At 41.4% G+C, this 20,997-nt stretch overlaps 1 protein-coding gene across 6 annotated transcripts in view; it reads right to left on the bottom strand.

Moving 5' to 3' along the window:
• FARP2 (FERM, ARH/RhoGEF and pleckstrin domain protein 2) overlaps nt 1–20,997 on the bottom strand; it is a 73,288-nt gene that overhangs the window by 42,071 nt on the left and 10,220 nt on the right. For all 6 annotated transcript variants that reach the window (XR_009208146.1, XR_005702326.2, XM_040073979.2 and 3 more), the window contains exons 3-7: nt 10,966–11,070; nt 9,499–9,541; nt 5,799–5,877; nt 3,989–4,086; nt 1,864–1,978 (exon numbers count right to left, since the gene is read on the bottom strand). Coding sequence is in view for 4 of the 6 variants with exons in the window: in XM_040073979.2 (XP_039929913.1) it covers nt 1,864–1,978; nt 3,989–4,086; nt 5,799–5,877; nt 9,499–9,541; nt 10,966–11,070 (440 nt within the window). In the remaining 2 variants the exon portion in view is untranslated. The remainder of the gene's footprint in view (nt 1–1,863; nt 1,979–3,988; nt 4,087–5,798; nt 5,878–9,498; nt 9,542–10,965; nt 11,071–20,997) is intronic.

The following is a 20,997-nucleotide window of genomic DNA, read 5'->3' as shown; positions in this document are numbered from 1 at the left end:
CCACTTTCACCCTTCCACATCTCTCCCCCAGCCCACCAAGGGGTTGAGCTGGGGTTAAACCAGGAAGCCACAGCTAATTTTAAAACTGCACTGCTTGCAAAATGACATCTCTCTAACAAAAATGTTTCCAAAGGCGCAGGGGAAATTTGAAACTTGCCTTCAAAGTACCCAGGTATTGCTAATATTCAAAGGTAACCTTTTCTAATTTCGTGCCTCTGAACGTGGCTTGTAAGATTGAAAATAATTTTAATAATATGGCTGTATGAAATGCAATTCTCATTAATCTAATTTTGAAAAGTATATTTATGAAGCAAAGAATCTTTACCTATTAACCTTCATCTGACTCCTTCCTGACAGGCAAAATACAAACTTTCCTCACTGTAACCAGTGATGAGAAGTAACTTGTTTGGAAAAAAAGCTGAAATCTATTTAACAAAACTACAGTCCCTGACTCAGAAGCCAGTCACAACCTCTCCATCAAGAGAAGCAAACCAGGAAAATTCCCCACAAGCAGAAACAACTCAACAGAACCCTGGTATGTGATTAATGCTGGGCTGTTCTGTCCATGCTCTGGGGGTACTCAGATCTAAAAATCCCACATTTCACCTCAAATGTGAGAGCCATCAGCCTACCCTGCATGGTGTCATCAAAACCCTGCGTGGCCCATTTGTATCTTCAGACTCCACAATAGCATCACAATGTCGCTACAGGTTCTGTGAAAAGGATGTCCCCCCTTTTAATTTGCTTTGAAATTACTCGTTATTTTGGCACTTTTCTTCAGACAAGAGAAAAATAATGAAATTAATTGTTTCCCTCCTCCAGCTACCTTCTCCCAAGGTGAAGAATCCTAGCATATATTTTAATTTACTTCAGAATTATTTTAGATTACTTCAAACCATTTCTTTTGTTTCTTGTCACTTCCACGTGCACCTCAAAGGTTCAAAAGCAGAAAAAAAGTAACCACCTGATTTATGAAGAATCAACAAAGCTGAAATGTCATCATTAGCAATAATTTCAGAACAAGTTAAAATGACTGATCATAAACAGCAAATAGTTAATTACTGAAAATCTCAGGAACTAATTTACCAACACTACAGGATGTCTTTAAACACAGATGCTGCCCTGAAAAACCTTTGTCCTATCTTACAAGAAAATCAGTCAGCAACAATCCACGAGTTCACCCAAAGGGAGCAAAGGGAAATCTAAAACCCAGAACCATGCACAATAAAATGCCTGTGTGGACATTCACAATTTATAAAAGAACTTCAAATTGCTCAACCCTAACATGCGAGGTCTTGAAAATTACAGGAAAATAAGTTCCTGCACTTCCTGACTCCATGTTGGAACTTATTTTATATTTGTGGCAGAGTTTCTTTGTCACCAATAATCTTCCCTTATTTCAAAAATACCCAGCTCTAAGATAAGGTATTGCACAAATTCTGATGGAAGTTATTTCTTCCCCACTCCCTCCATCCTTCTCCATCTCCCTCATGCTTAATGTGTAGCAAAAGAATACGATGCAGTTGATTTCTAATTATTTAGACAAAAGCAAGAGCTCCGCATATGCTGGCAAAACTGAGCTTAAACTTTGCAGAATGGAAATTCTGAAGAATTATTTTGCTTAAACCCATTATTACATGTAAGCTCTCTTTGGCACCTTATTAAAGGCACACTGCAAAAATCTCTTGAGGAAAACTACTGCCCAACAACTCCATCCTGACTGTGTAACTCTTGCTACAACAAACTTTTCTTGCTGAAGGCAAATGGTGTTTAATTTACTCACTCTTAACGTTCAAGCTCCCACAGGCAAGCCCATCTGCTGCCCAGGGGTTACCTTAGTGCTTGACTTTAATCCTCACTTACACATGCTTCCTGTGGAACTCCAGGATCTTCCCTTCAAGTTTTTCCTGGTTTGGCAAATACTGGTTTGTTTTAAGGTGTTCTCGATCTTCGGATTCATCGAAATCCCCGATTTCAGCTACGGCAGAAAATGAAACAATGTTAGAGTAAGAAATACTGTGGAAAAGGAACAATGACAGAAAATACTTGGTAAGGAATTAGAGAGACCACAAGAGCCTTTAAGTGCTTCAAATTTGTGCTTGATGCTTTGTATCAAAGCTTCATTTTACCAAACTCACATTCATCCCGAGCTGACTTCCTGGGGATTACAGCAGTATTTGAACATTGTCTGGAAAATTTAGATTTCTTAAGGGTGCAAGATGTGAGATTTGTAGAAGACCTGTGAGATGGTGTGAAGGCTTCTTCCTTACAGACACCTTATACCAAATAGCATATTTCAATTTATTTTTCACTATATATATGTAAAATAGAAACAAACAAGGCTACTTGGGAAGATGGCAAATTACATCTGGAATTTTGGTCTCCCCTTGACATATCCATGTCTTTCAGATGCAATGCTGTGGATTTAGGAAGGTTTACAGAAGAAAAAAGCATTATTGTGAAATGCAGAACAGCTTCCACCAGATACAACACGAAAGGATCAGAAGTCTTTGGCTTGGAATACAAAAGCATAAGGCAGGCAGAACATGTGGCAAATGCATATAAAAATTACAAGTTGAATAAATAAATTTTAAGAAGTCATTTACTTTTTCTGATAAAAAATATGACATTGCAATATTAAATTCAAACCCAAAAGGTTTTAAAAGATAAAAGTACATATGTTGTCCTAAAAACTTCACAAAAACCAAGCTGTGAAGCTCATTTCTGTGGAAGGATGCCAAAAATATAAGGAAATTCAAAAATTAGACAAATTGGTTGCAAGGGCAACCAAACACAGATGCAGAGTCAGACTGTGATGCTGTGTGTGCATCCCAGTGATTATGGGATGGATGCAGCAAAGGAAGAGTTGCCATATGCTTGCTCTTTCTGAGGGTGTCTGCCATCAGCTACTGCCAGAGAAAGGAATGGGCTTGTTCTTAACAAGAAAACAGCAAATCCTGTTTAAAACCTAGCCAGAACATGAAAGAACGAGTCAGAAACACTGAAAGGTGCTTTTGTAAATTAATTTCTGTTGAAAGTAAACCTGTTCTTTCTCACAGCCCATTTTCCAGAAGAGCAGGATCAGGCTAAGCAAGGCCTGACGGTGAGATTTGCTCATCAGCTCCACAGTGCTGGAAAACCACGAGCAGCCTTTAATGGCATCACTCACTGATGGCAAACACACAAGATGGATTTGTTCTTCCAATAAAACCACCAGAAGTAATACTATTATAACTGCATTATTCTATTGCTTAGCAGAATTAGACAACCAATAACTACTTAGCAGTGCACAGGTGAAGAAACATCATTGATCAGCTTTTGCTTCCAAAGAGCCACCAAAGGCCTTGTCTGCAGGGGTCGGGTTGCAGACCCAGAACACTTCAGCTGCAGCTCCAGCAATTTGGTGTCTGAACTCACTCAAGGTTTCCAATCTCATCTCAAAGGCCACATTTTAGGTCTTTAAGCATGTACAGACTGAGCCAGCAGCAGCATGGAGTGCTTCCAAATAAATTGCTTCCCATTTCCATTTTCAGTCGCAGCGAGGAGGAGAGCTGCTGACAGCCCCGCTGCAGAACCTGTTCCAGCAGGGCTCTTAGCTGCATTTCAGCCCAGCTCCTGTGCAGCCATCTCCTCCCAGGAACAGGAAAGTGAGAAGTGAAGCCAAGGGAGCACCTAGACAGGTGGGAACAGCTGTCTGGATGATGTGGAGTGCTGGCAAGAAAGCTTGCAGAGCCAGGGAAAGAAAAAGCAAGGGGCTGATTTTGTACTACTCCCCTGAAGCCAAATTTACCTCATACATAAGCACCAGCTGTTCCTCCCCATCAACCCTGATGACCATCCCAGGGCTGAAAACCAACATATTTACAGTGTGTGGAGAAGGAAATACTGTGAGGCAGAGGCTTCTTTTAGTTACCAGAAGCTCCTATGTGTGATTTACTGAGGGCTAGCACTGGCACCATCAGCAGGGTCAGGCAGCTGGGATACTCACACTGCAGAAGGTGGGAGACCAGCAGAGCAGCCGTGTTGTCACTGCAGGTCAGTCTCTCCTCTGCCAGGTCCCTCTTGATTTGCAAAGCAAACAGGTACCTGGAGGAGAGGTACAAGGGCTGGAGTTACACACACCATCCTGACACACGGGAGGGCAACAGGACAGCTGAGCAGGGGGTTGTGAAAGCAGCATCTCCTGATCCTTCTGCCCTACAAAGAATAATAACTCAACAGTCTGGCCGCCAAGGGGTGTCAAACCGAACCAAAATAACCTGTGACTACTCCAGTGCAATTGCTCTGCACAAAAAGACTCACAGGAGCAAGGAAGCAGAAGGAAAACCATGTTTTAAGCAGGCTTCATCTGTGCAATAACAGCAGCCATCATTTTTAGCTGGAAAGAAACTTAAAGAACACTTCAAGTGATCTTATCTATTTGAAAAAAAGATGGAAGAACATCACTGATTCCAGAATTTTGTTAGGAAAACTGATAACCAGTTTCTGTTAGCACTCAACTAAGCTACTCAGCAGTTGTATTTTCCAGAACTATATTAGCAGCCTACAAAGATACTAAGAAGTTAAAATTACTTTTCTTATACTGCTATATTAGCTCAACTAAAATATTTCCCACTCAGTTGCTAAAGAGGAATCATTCCTGTTTAACAGTTTTGTATGCTGTTCCTTTTACTTGGAAGAAGCTACAGTAAGGACACCAGTAAACAGGAAACAACTGACAACTATAAACCTTCAAACTGACAGAATGATCCTTTTTATTTACTGAATTACAGCCTGAGAGATAGCCATTTTTTTAAAGACAAATTTATTTTAAAACTTTATTCCTGAAGTAAATGATACTAAAAGTTATACATTTTGAATTATAGGGTTTTTTTTTTTAATTTTTAAGTACTGCAAGTATGTATTAAAGGCTTCTCAAAAAGTATGCCCTGCTTTCTGCATGTCTTGATGAGCTCTCTTTCTTCAGTATACTCACAATAAAGAATACAATATTATTAACAGCATCATTAACTACCCAGATGCTGTAAGTGCAGACCATAAATACTCAAAAAACAGGCAAAATACAGTTCCTGCACTAAAAAGCTGTATTCCTAATGATTTTCCCATATGAAACAGCAGTTAATATAAGAAAACTTGGTGCAAAGGAAATATTTAGATAGTATTTCTCCTTACAAGAGACAATCACAACAGTTGTCTTGCTTGTTTGTTCTTAAATACATCTGAAGGATAATAAGGAACCTGTCTAAGAGGAATTCCAATAAAAAGTAGTGAAACTGAAGAGCACTAAATGAGCTCTTTAAACACCAACATCTGGATAATGTCCTTGTTAGAGGCACAGATTTCAAACCAGGTCCCCGGTGATAACAGGTGGATAGGGGTGCTTAACTGACCACAGATCAATTAGCAACCTGCAAAAATAACCTATGGTGAGCATGGTTAAAATTGTGAACAGTAAAGTGTGTTTGGAAGTTCAAATCACTTGTAAAAATATGTACTGATTATTTTATATTTATTTTTTGCAGACACTGTTTATAAACCTTAGTATTTTCTGTATACTCTGACTCCCCTGACATCATGATGCTGAAAAGCCCCTAACCTGTGCTGTTTTCAGTTTTGAAAAGTATTTTTTCTGGTAACATTCATCTGCCAACACATGTCTGCTGAAACTGTACCATTCACTGTAAAAGTGCTCTTTCACTCATCGTCCACCTCAGTTTTGCTTGGTAGCAGCTGTGCTGCCTTCCTGCTCTATTATTTCAGTCCATAAAGCAAGTCCAACAGCTCTAAAAAGACTTTACCTAGTATATTCCTCTTGCAGCTGACCCGGGTCTGGAGGGAAAAACTTCACAGCCAGACGAAGCATTGTAGTCTTTGGTCCTGGAAGAAAAGTTGTTCATTTCACAAAAAACCCTGGTGTCCTTCATAAACACACGCACACTCTGTTTGCCAACAGGCAGAGAAACAACACAAAGTCCAGCCAGATTTCAAATCCCAGCTAACCACAGCGGGCTCTGGTGTGGATTGTTCACGTCTAGTGAGATAAAGCAGCTGTTTTCCAGAGGAACTTGGATACCACTGCCAAGGTGAGTCTGCAGGATGAATGCTGGAAAAAGAGTTGCATGCAACGTGAAATCTGGAACAGCCCAGAGCAGAGACTTGGCTGCATAGAGGACCAGAGGTGACCCAGGGAGAAGGTCCCAGATGGGCAGCAGAAGGGACACACGTCCCACAGGCTCCCAACACCCACCTCCACCATCAGGACTGATGCCAGGCTGTGGCTGGCTCCCCATGCAGATAAAATGTGTTTGCAGCCTGCTCCAAGCATGCCTGGTAATACCTATTGTCTCTCATTCTCAACACTGTTCTTGTACAGCTCAACAACAGGCAGAAAACTAATTTGATTTTCAAAATTAAAGAGAACCCTTGGTCACTACTGGGAACAGTCCATGATGCTCTAAATTAACAGTTTCAGCACCACAACTCAGCCTGTGGCACAACAACCCCTGTTTCACCTGGATCTCTGAAGGTATTACTACAGGGTACAAGAGTGTCTCTCCATGCCAGGACAGGGCACCACTGTTTTCCCATTGTTTTTCCTGCCTGAAAGCAAATGAGGCCAAGTATTCCAGAGGCAGGCAAAGCCCTGTGCTTCCAGGAGCCTGCTGAGCATCCACCTGATGTCCACAGGCACCCTCTGGACCAGAGCCAGGCAGTGCCCTCAGGACTCCCTGTGCCACTGCTGTTTCAAAGTAAACTTAGTCAAATTAAAAATAAATCAAACTTGTTAGAGCACAGGCAGCCTGCTTTAATTTATTTTAAGCACCAAGATCTCTTAAAGTTTAACAAAGTCCAGTTTAACCCGAAGTACACTGATTTCTTCTGTCTCGAATACCTGATTCCCAGAGGTCAAACATTCCTTCACTCATCCTCTCGTTTGTTAATGAGAGGAAAACAAAGTTTGTTTTTTGACAAGCAGCTGGGAGAACTCACAGAGTATGACTGCTGTGACAAGAGCAGCTCCCAGCCTCCAATTCCAGAATTACCAAAGCTTTGGTGAACAAAAAAAAGACCTAAAATCCACATCCTAATTAGAGTGTAGTATCTAGAAATGAAAGGAGGCTGGAAATAACACCCTGTAACGACACAGAAAACCCACACTTGGCAGGAACTAAGGGTTCTACAGTTCTAGAGACAGACCAAGTGAGGAAAAGAAATAGTTTTAATGATTCCAGTTAAAAGACTTTACAAAAAAAAAAAAAAAACACTTTTGTAAAAAAAAAAGCTTTACATCAAATTTCTGAAAATACTCTGAGCTTCTGGAATACCTTCACAGGGTAAAGAATAGTCCTGCACATTACTGATGCTAGTCAAGTGGAAATATTAATGTGGAAGAAATTTTGGAAGTTTTTCAAGCATGATTTACATCAAATGACAATAAATATAAAAAATTAAAAACATAATACTTCATATTTGCTTCTGTAGCACAACCCTCCTCTTCTTGTTCAGCCAGTCTTGCATTTCCTCTATAAATAAGTTCCACTCAAATCAGGAAAAGAAACACTTGCCCAGTCTTAACCAAGACACAGAATTTATTATAAGCAGCCAAGTCTGAGCAAAAGCAAGAAGTAAAAACAAGGTGAGGAAAAATTACCCAGGCAGGAATGGTGAATTAAAAAGTATTAAAAAGGTGGCAGCACCTCAGAGGAGGTACCCAAATGTCAACCTGATACTGTGTGCCTGTTAGGAGGCTGAAAATTTAGATCCAAACTCCTTCCCACCTGGAGCGGTTCAGTAGTAAAACTGATTGCATTTGTCTGAAATTAATTTTAAAAACTCCAAACCTTATCCACACGAGATGAAGTTCAATGGATGTCACAAAGCCAAAACTAACTGGGAGTAAACCAAGAACTTTTCTTTTTAGAGAAGATGTCAAAGACTCAGAAGTGCCTGTCTGCAGGTACAGAGCAACCACCAGCAACATCAACCAACAAGTTTGAGCGAGATCCCCTTAAAGCCCATAACATCTATGGTCCCCTGCTGCTGGACTAAAAGCTAGAAGTTTAACTTCAAAATCATTACATTCTACAGAAAAAACAAACAAACAAACAAAAAAAAACAGCCAAACAAAACCCCCAATATATAGAAAAGAGGGCATTTGAGTCAATTTAAAATTGATTTCAGAACATGAACATTTGCCAGACAACTGACCGGTATCTCTTACAGACTAATAATAACAAAAAAACAAAATAAACCTTTCAGTTTCATGGCAACACAAGAGGGGTGGTAGACTGTAAAGCAGCCATAAATCTTAGTAAATCCCCATGTTTTTTCGACCATTTTAGAACAATATTTGTATCATCAGGGAACACTGTCTGTGGTTTAAAATCAAGTTTCCACGATTTATACAGCATAGGAGAGGATACAGAAGGAGTACAAGCAGCACTGCAGACCTATGATCCACCAGATCTTTTGACTGGGACATAATTCCTTCTAGCCAGGAGCACATAAAAAGAAGGCACTCCCAGCATCTTTTTTGCAGGGAAAATAGAGCAAAAATATTCTGTACTCTCTTAAGGGAGCCTTTTTTTATAGATGATTTGGCTCTTTTGCTTAGAAAACAACATTGACAAAAGTAAAAAATCATGACCTTGAAGTTAGAAAATTAGCTAAAATTGACGATTTCATATTTTCTGGCAATCAATTTTAGACAGAAGAGGAGCTAAAAGCTACTTCCCAGTACTCATTTTCAACATATTTCAATCAAGATTTGGAAAGGAGTAGGAATCCACCACACCCTCCTGATCTTGTTCCTCCACAAAGCCTCTACAATCAGAACCACAAAACAAACAAATTGCTTAACTGTGCTCTACAGAGAAAAAAAAAACCAAAAAAAAAAAACCAAAAAGTTGGATCTAATCTTTCAACTCTGAAGAACCAACCAGCAACCTGCATTCTTCAACTATTTTGGGCCTTTATAGAGTCTGTCACATTAAAACTTTTTAGGTGGTATAAAGACAAGACAGCATCACTAGTGCGGGATCCTCCTGGCCAGGCAGCACAGCCACACTTCACAGCCCAGGCAGCACCCAGGGGGGAGATCCCCACCTCTGCCCTTCCAGGGAAGCTGCTCCTGAGCGTGTGGAAAAAGCTGACACGGGAATCAGCCAAAATGTTCCTTCTCCTTCCCACGGCGTGACAGCACAACTTCCAAAAGCTAACGCAGCAAGTGTTATATTTCACTTCAATGCAACACCAGCTGACCCAACCTACCCAGATTTTTATCAGAGAAAGAACCCTACCCACAGGAAGTTTCCATTCCACTCACCACGCAGTACCTATTAAAATGTCAGGGTAGCATGCCCCAGCAGGAACCACCATCACCCCTGCCGTGTGTATTTTACAGGGAAGCATAACCAGTAAATCAAGTAGTAATTGTGAAAGCAAGCCACATAAAGAAGATGCAAATTAAGGAAAACTTCCTTTTTTCAAACTACTTACTCCGTACTTGTTTAATAACAGGTTTCATAGGTTCCAGCCAAATCTGAAATTGAAGAGAAAAAAGTATTACAAATTTACCTTTTTATTTAATATAAAATGAAAACATCAAAAGTCAATTCAAATTCAGCAGGGATTTGTGAGCAGCTTTTCTTCCTCGATGCAATAATACTTTCGCTTTACAAAAAGTGTACTTATCTATTTGATTTGACATTTCTCATGCATCAATAGAAAAGCCACTGATCTGTGCTTAAAGCTCATCTGGACAGAAGAAGAGCCAAGTCAGCAAAAGCAGAGCCCCAGTGCCAAGAGGGCAGGAGTCATGCCAAAACCCACAGTCTGACAGGAGCCAGGCTGCAGAATTACAGAAAGTCTGCAGAACATGAAAAGGTCCAATGTTTTTTTCCCCTCCATGCTATTTCTGTCACTCTTACCTACCTACTTAAAGTTTTTTATTCAATATTAACTTCCCACCATTTTTTCTCTTTTGACAAGCACATTTTAAGAGAAAGATTACTGTTCTAGTAAAAGAAGCATTCTTAAAGGTAACGCAAAAATACTCTGGAAGCTCAACCTTTTATTTCCCCCACTCTTCCAAACAAAAAATTGCTACAAGAAAATTATGTTTGTCCTTAATAGTTACTGCTTTGTTTGTGAGACAGCTGAGGATTTTAAGAACCTAATTAGCTGCAGAAACAGTTTGGACAGCGTGCACAAAAACCAGAAACTAAACAAGCTTTAGTGTATTTCCTCAGCTAGAGAGCAGCATGGATTAGTGCCATTAGCATTCCCTGTGTTCTCAGTCATATTCTCTGCATGTTAGTCCCAAAACTAAAAAAAAAAAAAGTAATCAAAAAAAGTTGAAAAAACCAAAATGAAACAAAATGAAATGGGGAACATTTTCTAATTTAGAAGCCACACTGTCCTCTTTGCAAGGTACAGGATAAGTGACTAGGAGGCTTAAAGATGTCAGCATTGATCTAGATCAATGGTTTAAAAAGCTTGCAGGCCTGTGTGCCTGCTGAGGTTTGTGTTGATTAGAAAGACTTTTGTAATGGCTCTTCAGGAAAATTAATTGAAGACTGAATTAACCGAGGATAAATGAACACAACCAAAATTACACAGCATAATTTGATTTTATAAGTGCTCTGCAGAGTACACTTTGAGTTCACGTTTCTCCTTTCAGAGGAAAGGAGGATTTTCTTTCTGTCCCTGCAAGTGGGAACATCAGCAGCTATTTAACTGCTTTATACAATTCCTGAGATTTAACAAGAAGCAGGATCTGATTCCTCCCTTCTGCTTTTTTAGCTCTCGTCATTCTAGTCAGTGAAACAGATTTACAAGAATCCAAGAGATAATCCCACAGGAGGCTACAGGAAGATGCAGCAGACTGAGAATTTTTTGTCACTCAAGGAACTGCGTTCGCAGAGCCTTTTTATTGTACCGGATTTGTCAGGGAACTGTACGCACCCAATATGACTGGATATTCTGGAACTCAATTCCAAAGTAGTCTGATTCAATCAAATTCAGATGCTTGTAAACTTCTGTCAATAACGTCTGGCCGTAACACTTTGACTGAGGAAGGAATAAAAAAAAAAAAAGTTACAGTGAGATTAATAAGAATAAATTGAGAGCGAAAACAAACGGCATCTTTATAAACTGGAGAAAAACATCACAAAGATTTTTCCCATTGTTCTTGTCACCGTAACACACAAATATTTGATATACAGGCACAACTCCATACAAAAACCCTTCTCGGGAGCAGAGGAACTGAAGCTGGAAGGGGCCACTGGAGGTCACCTACACCCAGTCTCACGCTCACAGCAGGCTCAGCACAGAGCTGAGGCCAGCTGCGGGCTATTTGCGGCTCCCTCAATAAACCCACACGTCTGTTTGTGTAGCTGAGGGCTGCGGCCTGCCTCAGCTGGAGCACACGGAGCAGGAGCTGCCAAATCCCTGCTCCACACGGACCCCTCGCTCCTCCTCACACCAGGAGCCCCGGGCCCACACGCAGCCTTTGCACGGACCGGGCTGGAAACGCCTGCGGCCAGCGGGAGCCCAACCAGACCTCCACTCGCAGCGCGCCTGCTGGGGAATCCCGTCAGTGAACCTCTCCCTCTAGGAACTCCCTGACCCCTTCTGAGAGCCGAGTTAGGGACAGAGCCACGAACATCAGCAGAAAGCAGCTACAGCCACACAGGAGAGAACAGGAGACTTCCGCAGCACACCCAAACCTGCGACACTTGGGGCTGCTGGTTCAAGCGCCCAGCTCGCTCTCAGCATCTCTCACCCTGTGACTGCAGCAGGCACCAGGAGAAAAAGGCATTTCTGAACCCACACATCAGTCCTTCTGCATCAGGAAAGAATCCAAAAGGCTGTCACAGCCCATCCCAGCAATGCAGCACCTGGCGGGGCGCAGCGGGAGGCTGCACGGCCACCAGGCTCCACCCTGGGCCATGAAGCAGCTCCACAGCTGGGTTAACCAGCAGAACACACTGCCAGCAGCGATGCCAGAGGGCTTTTGTTTGTTTGGAAAAGTCCAGTGATGGAAGAGTCTGTGACTTTCCCATCAAAGCAGGCACAGAGCTCTGTAATGACTCTACACGCTCAGAATAGTATAACTCCTTGGAAAGTATTAGGTATTATAATAAATTATCACAGAACCACAGGATGGTTTGGGTAGGAAGGTGTTGGGGAGGAGGAAGCCAAAAAACCCTATAAATATGATTGCCTATATTCTGAGAATGTGAAACCTGTAAGTGAGATAGAATTGAAAGTAAGTTTTGATGTTTGAGATGTCCTAGCTACTGGATGTCTGGGAAAACAGTTCTGTGACCAGCTGAAGGTCACCTGCAGCCAGACCCAGAGGTCAGATGGAATGTCCTGTCTCACCCCCAATGTATGGTTCATCCCACACCTGTACCCCTCCCCTGAAGTATCAGGTATCTGTAACCCCATTGGCACAAGTCCTGTTCCAGCCCACCTTGAGACCCCTGATAAAGGGTCCCGAGGGGGCTGGACGCTCTCTTTGCCTGGCACCCTTCCCCGAGCACTTTCCTCTCTGGGAATTTCCTCTCCCTTCCCCACCTCCCCAGGCCTTGCCACGAGCTGCAGTCTGGCAGCTCAGAGAAAGGCCTCACATCCCTTACAATAAACCTCATCTTCTAAAACCCAACTTCAGAGATCTCTCTTCTACATTCATTCTCACCGTCCTGGAGTCCTCAGCAGCAGCAGGAGGAAGCAATTTCTACAGGAAGGGACTTTAAAACTCATCTTGTTCCACTCCCTACCATGGGCAAGGACACCTCCCACTATCCCAGGGAGCTCCAAGCCCCATCCAGCCTGGCCTTGGACACTCCAGGGATCCAAGGGCAGCCACAGCTTCCCTGAGCACCTGTGCTAGGGCTTCATCACCCTCACAGGGAAGATTTTCTTCCCAACATTTAATCTAAATCTACCTTTCTTCATTTTAAAGCCAAATTAGTGATAGAATTAGAATAACTTAAAACAATGCAAATTAAAATACCTGAGAGCAAGAATATGCTATTCTAGGCTTAAAAGATAAAAAACAAGGTGAACATTGGAAAAATAGTTTCACATGACTGAGGTGCATAAAAAAATTCAAAAGTAATTGTCTGTTACAGAAAAAGCATGGAAATTGTGTTTTTAGAATTGTGCAAATGCCTCCATAATACTTCAGAAAAACCCCAAAATTTCATAGAGAAAAAGCCTGACAGCCCTGCAGTGCTGCAAATCTGAAATAGCTTTGTATCTGCAGCGGCGTGAGCAAAGCTGACTGAATCCAACCCTGTAACCTCAGAGAAAAGGACAGGAGCAGGACAGAGAATGACACAAGATGGGTTTGTACCTCTCACTCAGGCTTTCACCTGCCATGGTACCTGTAAGAGCAACCACAGCTTCAGTCAGGTGAATTCATCTGGTGCAAACACAGGTTATTCAAAAAGTTTCTTGGTATCACACTGGCTCAGGCCACTGATGCTGAAGCCCCCAAATAAAACTGCAAGTCAGGAGAAATGATCCAGTTCTCAGAGATGCCAGGCTGAGTACATGAACATGAGTACTCAGCTTTTTTTTCTGAACAAGTTTTGTGATGTCTAAAAAGACATGTTCTTGGTAAGAATATAGTTGAATTTTTAGCCAAAATCTGTGCTGGCATAAGACTCTGTGTGTATGGGTTTTGGTTTTTAAATGGTGACAATGAAAAAAGGAATGACACAGCTCATGGCAAGCCACATCTCCAGTAAATGACATTCTTTCTTTGCTGTCTCCTGCACATTTCCCATGCGGGTTACACACATTGCCACAGGAGACACACGTGCCTGGAGAAATGCATTTTGGAAATCAATTTGAACTCCAATTGAAACACATTTCTTGCTATGGACTTGTGCATAAATCTTCAAATAGTAACAGAAGAAAATATCCTCAAATATGGTAAGACCCTTGTTTTCTAAGGTCCATACCCACTCATCTGTTATTGCACACCTCCTTTTCCCAGGCCCCACAGATCCAAGAAGGGAACACTTTTCAGCCAGCAATATTTGTGGGGAAGCAGCAATACCCCGACCACCCTCAAGTGCAGAAGATGGGACATGCACCTTTACATGGACAGATCCACAAACCTTTAAAAACCTCTGAACAGGACATGTCCTGTGACCCAGACCCCTGATTTCACATTCATGAAACAAGAATCGATTCTGCTTCCAACCACCTTCTGTTAGAACTGATACACTTGGATTAACTCATGATAGATGCCTGCTAACAATCAGCCAAGTTTTACAGCCAAACTGTGTGCTGCGCTGATCAAGGAATCTGTGTGCAGGGCTGGTTCCTTACAGGCATTAAAATTATCCCAACTGGATTCTAACACACAGCTTTCTTCCATTTAAACTGAGCTACGTCTCTTGGCTCCATCAAGTTCCGTGCCTGAGGACAATCTAGCTGCCTTCATCTCTCCCAAAAAAAAAGGGGCTGTATGGCACAGATCCCTGGCACTTCTCTCCTTCCACTGTCGAGTCCATGCTCCTTCAAGAGAAAGTAGAAATGAAGAAATTTAGATGGTTGGAGCTGAAAGCACTTGGCAATCGATTAAATTATAAAGGTGCCATCCAAACGTCAAAAGTGTAAAATAATTTTGCTTGGGCTGTAATTTTGGGTATCATTTACAATAAAAAGCTAAGAAAACCCCCAGTTTAAGCTCAGTATCATTTTGCATCCTTCAAAGGATAAGTGTCACATTTTGCAGGAGCAGTATTAATTTTATTTTTAAATAAAAATGGGGTTCAAAAGCTTGAGACAGAAGGCAGTCTTGGATTATTATGCCTCAAATTCTTTGGGAAAACTCCTCGTAGAACTATTTGATTTGTCAGTTGTTTATTACATTTATAACCACCTTTTCCAAAGAGCTGAACATTTTGAAGTAGGCAGAAATGAAAGTAACATAGTGGGCAGCTCCATGTCATTGTTTAATTTGCATAAAAGCAGCACAAAGCAAAATATTTGAAGTAATTTCTTAATTACTGTAATTTTGACATCCGGGCAAGTAGCTGCATGAATGCATTTCATAAAGGTCCTGCTTTCACTACAAATTCACAACATGACATACTTTCCATTCCAAACTTCTCAATTACTCTTTATTTTCTGCCAAGACAATGACTACTGATACTACTGAATTATTTCACATAGAAAGAAAGAAAGAAGAAAAAACAGGGGAAAAAAACCCTAAATAAGCAGCTTACAACAGCTTTCCTGAGTGACACAGCTCTAACTGTACTGCAGATAATTTTAACAAGTCATCATGAGAAGACTGTTCAGTAGAAGAGATTAATTTCAAATTGATTTCTCTGGTGAGATAAAGCTTGAAAAGTTCCCTGAGAGCTGTGCAAGTGCCAACAGGGTACCCTGACAGGCAGGAATGGCACAGGGAGCCCTGTGTGGCAAGGGAAGCTACACCTTCAGACCCTGCCCAGTGCTAAGACAGCATCAAACAGGAACAACCACTCCCAGCTGAAGTTTCTTGCCCCAAGGAGATATCTGTATTTTTTTACTTTATCAGAAGAATAAACGTATTTAATATTAGGAATGCTTAGGAGAGTGGAATAATATAGAAATATATATATATATTTTTAGTAATAACAGCATGTATTTTTGTTTTATAGAACCATATAAACACAGGATGGGTTGGGTGGGAAGGGAACTTAAAATTCATCTCGTTGCAACTACTGCCAGGGGCAGGGACACTTTGCACTATCCCAGGTTGCTCCAAGCCCTGTTCAACCCGGCTTTGAATAGTTCAGGGATGGGGCAGCCACAGCTTCTCTGGGCACCCTGTGCCAGGGCCTGACCTCCCTCACAGGGAAGAATTTCTCCCCAGTATCCCATCTGACCCTGCCCTCTGGCACTGTGCAGCCATTCCCGCTTGTCCTGTCCCTCCATCCCTTGTCCCAAGTCCCTCTCCAGCTCTCCTGGAGCCCCTTTAGGCACTGCCAGGGGCTCTGAGCTCTCCCTGGAGCCTTCTCTTCTCCAGGTGAACATTCCCAGCTCTCCCAGCCTGGCTCCAGCCCTTGGAGCATCTCTACAGCCCCCTCCAGACTCACTCCAGCAGATCCTTGTCTTTCTGATGGGATCTCACCAGAGCAGAGCAGAGGGGGAGAATCAAGCCAAGTGTTATTTGCTGTTTTCTCAAACATCACACCCTACATGGCAGATGCCCCCTCTGCCATAATATCTGAGCTTAGGAAGAGACAAAAACAAACTCACATCCTAGGATTTTCAGTAGACCATAGCTCAATATTATCAAACTCAATGCTTCCTCTCTACCTCCAAAATTGTCTTCCAGAACATCCTAACTTTCTGCTTTCACACATTTTAATTTAAAAACCAAAACCCCCAGTATTTTCATAAGGAGTAGTATTCTCATCTTCCAAAACTGGCATGATGCTCTTGCTCCAACTTTCCAAAAAAGAGATCCACTTTTGGCAGCAGATAAGCTGGAAGGGAAAATCAGTCGAAAAGTGAAGAGTGTGGAAAAAGAAGAGTTATAAAGCTAAGGATGGAATGGAAACTCCTGTGCAGCCAGAGCCACTGGACCCAAGCACCAGCAAACACCTTGGATTTTCATGTCACAGAAATCTGAAACTGTCAGGAGACCAAATCCTCTAACAGTGGATGTGCATGAGAGGCAGAAGTTTAGATTTGACATCATCACCCACAAGCAGCCAACACAGAGCCAACTTGAAGCACCCTGTGAATGGCCAGGGCAAGCTAAACTGATTTAAATGAAGGCCACTTCAACATGGATTTCTATTGGTTTTTCTTCTTCAGGGCACTTTACAAGCCTTCCTAATGAAAAAGTGATTTTTCATTCTTTGGCAAATCTAAAAAAACAGACAATTTGCAACTAAACATAGACTTGTTATTTCCTTTCTTAATCAGAAATATGCAAACATTTTGGTGAGCTTATAGCTCTGTTTATCTCCAACCCTTCTGTAATCTGTTAGATCTCTGTCCAAATGAAGCGTGAGACAGAAAAAACACCCTCAAAAGTCCCTGTTAATAATCATCATTAATGCCACATATAAACAAAACTGCATTTCTGAATACAGGGTGGACATCAGAACCTTTAACAGAAAGAAGGAAATCCTCTGAGATGGCAAGGAATATCAGTCATTAACTTTGTGCTTTCATGGCTGAAACAAGATGACCTTACAGCTCCATAGCTAGTATTCAATCTGCAGACTGGAAAAGCAAGAAAACAACTGCCTTCCTTTTCAGTACTTTATTAGTTTTCTCAATTTTGATTGGAACTAGTAACTCCAATGAAGATATTCCCTGATTCCCCACAAAAACAAGCACCAGGTAACAACTCTGTCGAACACTGTTTTCATAAGCCCAGCCAAATTGCTTAAATACTATTTTATTTTGATCACCTGAACATTTAACAGTAACTTTATGCTTCAAATTTTTCAATTTTTTTTTTTTAGAACTTTGCGAAGTAAACGGTACTTTAAATACATTTCTTTCATCCACCCTCCTATACCAACAGGTCCCTACTACAGGTTACTTTACTAGGACCACACCAAGAAGAGTCTGCAGAGCATTTAATAGCTTACAGAGCACAGGATGCAGCTTCATTATCACAAAATGAGATAGAGTGCACTTCCATCTTGAAAGTTCTTCTTTAATAAAAAGAAGTTATTGTGTTACAGAAAGAAGAATTACTAAGTTACAGTATTTCCACACAGCCTTGAAATACTATTTACTCAACCATGGAAGCTGCAAACCCAAATAAAAATCTCGGAGCTATTTTAAATTCCATTATTACACTCCATACTAGGCATTTTTTGTTTAGAAAAAAAAAATTTCTAAGACTCCCTGCCCATGTTTTTTTTCATCCTAAGATTTCAGTGGTTGGTTTTGATGTGGGTTTGTCAGGGTTTTTTTAAGGAGAATCCACAGCCAGACAAATTATTCTAGAAATGGAAGCCTCTGGCTCATTTAATTAGGGCTAGCTTTTAAATTATGATCCTTTAAAGGATCATTTAAGGCAGTGTCAAAGCACATCACTGCCAGATGAACCAGGTCTACCCAACAAACAAGCTTTTCCAGAGTGGCTAGACTTGCTGGATGCCTGAAAGTAGGAAAACAACAATTGGTTGACATGGGAAAACATTCCCAAAAGGGAGGGAATTACATGAAAGAGATTGGAAAGTGAATACTTAGGTAGAGAGCGTGTAGAGACAAAAAATGGTCCTAAGCTTTTAGAAATGGTGCTGTGCTGAAATACCTGGACTACTTGGAATAAAATTGCTGTAGACTACTTGGGGAAGAAGGAAGTCACATAAATTAACACTGTGGGTCGCCTCCTTGGACAGAGTTTCGCAGCTACTGCTGGATGATTTGGCACCAGAGTTCCTCTTGTTAATATTTGAACATGCAGGTGACAACAGTGACAGTGTCACAGAGAGGAGCTGCTTTGGGGTACCTGATCCCAAGTTCAGGTTCATAACAGAAAGTCTACGCACGTCCCTTGCTCACACAAGCTAATAAAGAGAAGGAATCAGAAGTCAAGAGACTGATCTCAGTTTTTCCCCCTTGAACTTTGTTACTTGCACGAACCCCTGAACCTTTCCAAACCATTCCCTTGGACAGGCCTGCCTGCTCCACACACTCATTTCATATGCATGTATATGAATATAAATAAAACTCTATATTTTAAAGTCATTTTAAACACAGGAAATACTTTGTTTTCCTCTGCTCATAAAAAAAAAAAAAAAAAACACCAAAACCCACCTCACTAAAATTGCAAGTCTTTCTCTATTAATTATGCTTTTGCCTCAAAATCATCATCCATGCCCACATTCACCAGATTTGACCTGGGCTTTCATGGAATGACAGAATGGTTTAGGTTGGAAGTGACTTGAAAGCCCATCTCATTCCAACTCCTGCCATGGGCAGGGACACCTCCCATTATCCCAGGTTGCTCCAACCCTGTCCAAACTGCCTTTGACACTTCCAGGAATGGGGCAGGTGCAGCTTCTCTGGGCAGCTGTGCCAGGGCCTCACCTCCCTCCCAGGGAAGAATTTCTTCCCAATAACCCATCTATCCCTGCCCTCTGGCAGTGTGCAGCCATTCCCCCTTGTCCCGTCACTCCAGGGAAACCGTTTAAAACATCCAGAAGACAGTTATGACAGACTCCTTGCACAGAAGACGAATACAAATTGGGTATTTTTACAGAAAAGGCCAAAACTCCTTTTGTTTGGTGCAAAACTGAAATTGTACCAGCTGTTCTAACATCACCCCCCACTGTACTTTGAGCAAAGGTTCGATAACATGGTGATGGGTTAATAAATACCTACAAGCCAGATTAGATAAGGCCAAGCTTTTCTGACTTCCCCCTTGCCATCAGGAGTTTCCTACACCACTGGCTTCAAGCTATCTGCCTGACAAGTGGGCTGAGGGCACAGCAACACTTTTCCTTCATTATTTCAGTTGAAGATATGTCAGACAACTCTAATAAAGACTCTACAAAGCTTTGAATTTTTTCCCTTTTCTAATTCTTGTTTTTATTAATGAATGACTGCTCTGTTAGAGAGAGAGGCTGACCCTCCTCCCGTATGCAGCACTCCAGCCTCGAACAGTAAATCTCTCATGCGAGGCACTGCCACCATAGCACAGCTTTTCAAATATTCACTGTATACAGTTTCTCTCTTACCCAACTAGGCAGCGCTGCCCTTTCCAAACATGAATTTGGTTGCAAGGAGAAAGGGCTGACACACAGCTGTGCTTTTGCAACCCTGTTTAGCTAAATGCACATCCCCAAGTCTGCGCTGCTCTGAGCCCTGAGAGCACCATGACACGCCATCCTTGCTCAACTCCAAGTCCCTTTTTCCAGTAGGCACAAACCAAAAATTTCTCTGATCTGCCCCTTAGCACACTGAACTTCTGCAGCTGTCTTCAGCTGCCCGTGGGTTGATTCTTGGTTTGCTTTTGGGTTTCCTTCCCTTTCAGGCTCCATATATTTCATAGAATTGCCCATCTGTGGGCCCAACCTTGAATGTCACCCACACCCATAAAAGGTTTAAAAGGTTTCCAGTGGACTTTTTATTTTTTTTGGATGTTTTGTGGAATAGAGCATTTCCTACAGCCATTTTGGATGAATGGCACAAGACTGATTTCAGCTGATTTTCACTGTCCTACATCACTTGACTATAAAAACAGAAATGAACACCTGCCTAGCCACACAAACTGTTATGAATTCAAACATTAATATTTCAAGGACTGTATTAACTTTTGATCACCATTTTCCTAAATGGCTTCTGTGTTTTAAGACATGTACACATAATAAACTTTTTGTACAGGGATATTCAGACTGTTTTTTCTCTACCGCAGTACAACTCAATTTTCTTTACATATAATATGACATCTAAGGTCAAGAGATCTGTAAAATAATAATTTTGGCTCATACAATTTAAGTTCACATCTTTCCTTAAAAAAAAAAAAAAAATGGCAAAACCAATAAACACTCGAATGGACAAAACACGCTCTAAATGTCTGTCAATAAAATGGCTGTGGTTTCACCTTTCCCCACCCAATCCCACATTCCTACATAGCATCAAAAATGTCAAGCTTCCAAACACAAAATAACAGGCCTAAAAAATACATAGTGGAATGAAACGGTACACAAAATGCAAAGCTTCAGTTACCTTCTTTTCAAACCCTATAATAATTGCAAATTTAAAAGAGTGAATTACTAACTTTCTCTTCTGAGGTCAGATAAAAATAAGTCATAAGGCAGCTTATTTGCCATATTTAGGAGACTCAAACCGAAGCAATGACAAACATCTGGCTATGATTCTTTCTGGAATTTTGACTATTTCTTCCTGGCTAGAGAAGAAAAACCCTGAGCTGACCAACAGCACCTCGATTCCTCCAGCACAGCACTTAATAGGATTCAGCAGCAGACTATCCCTTGACTCCTCGCA

This window comes from Hirundo rustica, chromosome 10, assembly GCF_015227805.2.
Source record: "Hirundo rustica isolate bHirRus1 chromosome 10, bHirRus1.pri.v3, whole genome shotgun sequence".
NCBI lineage: Eukaryota > Metazoa > Chordata > Aves > Passeriformes > Hirundinidae > Hirundo > Hirundo rustica.
This window is presented reverse-complemented; position numbering and strand designations above follow the sequence as displayed.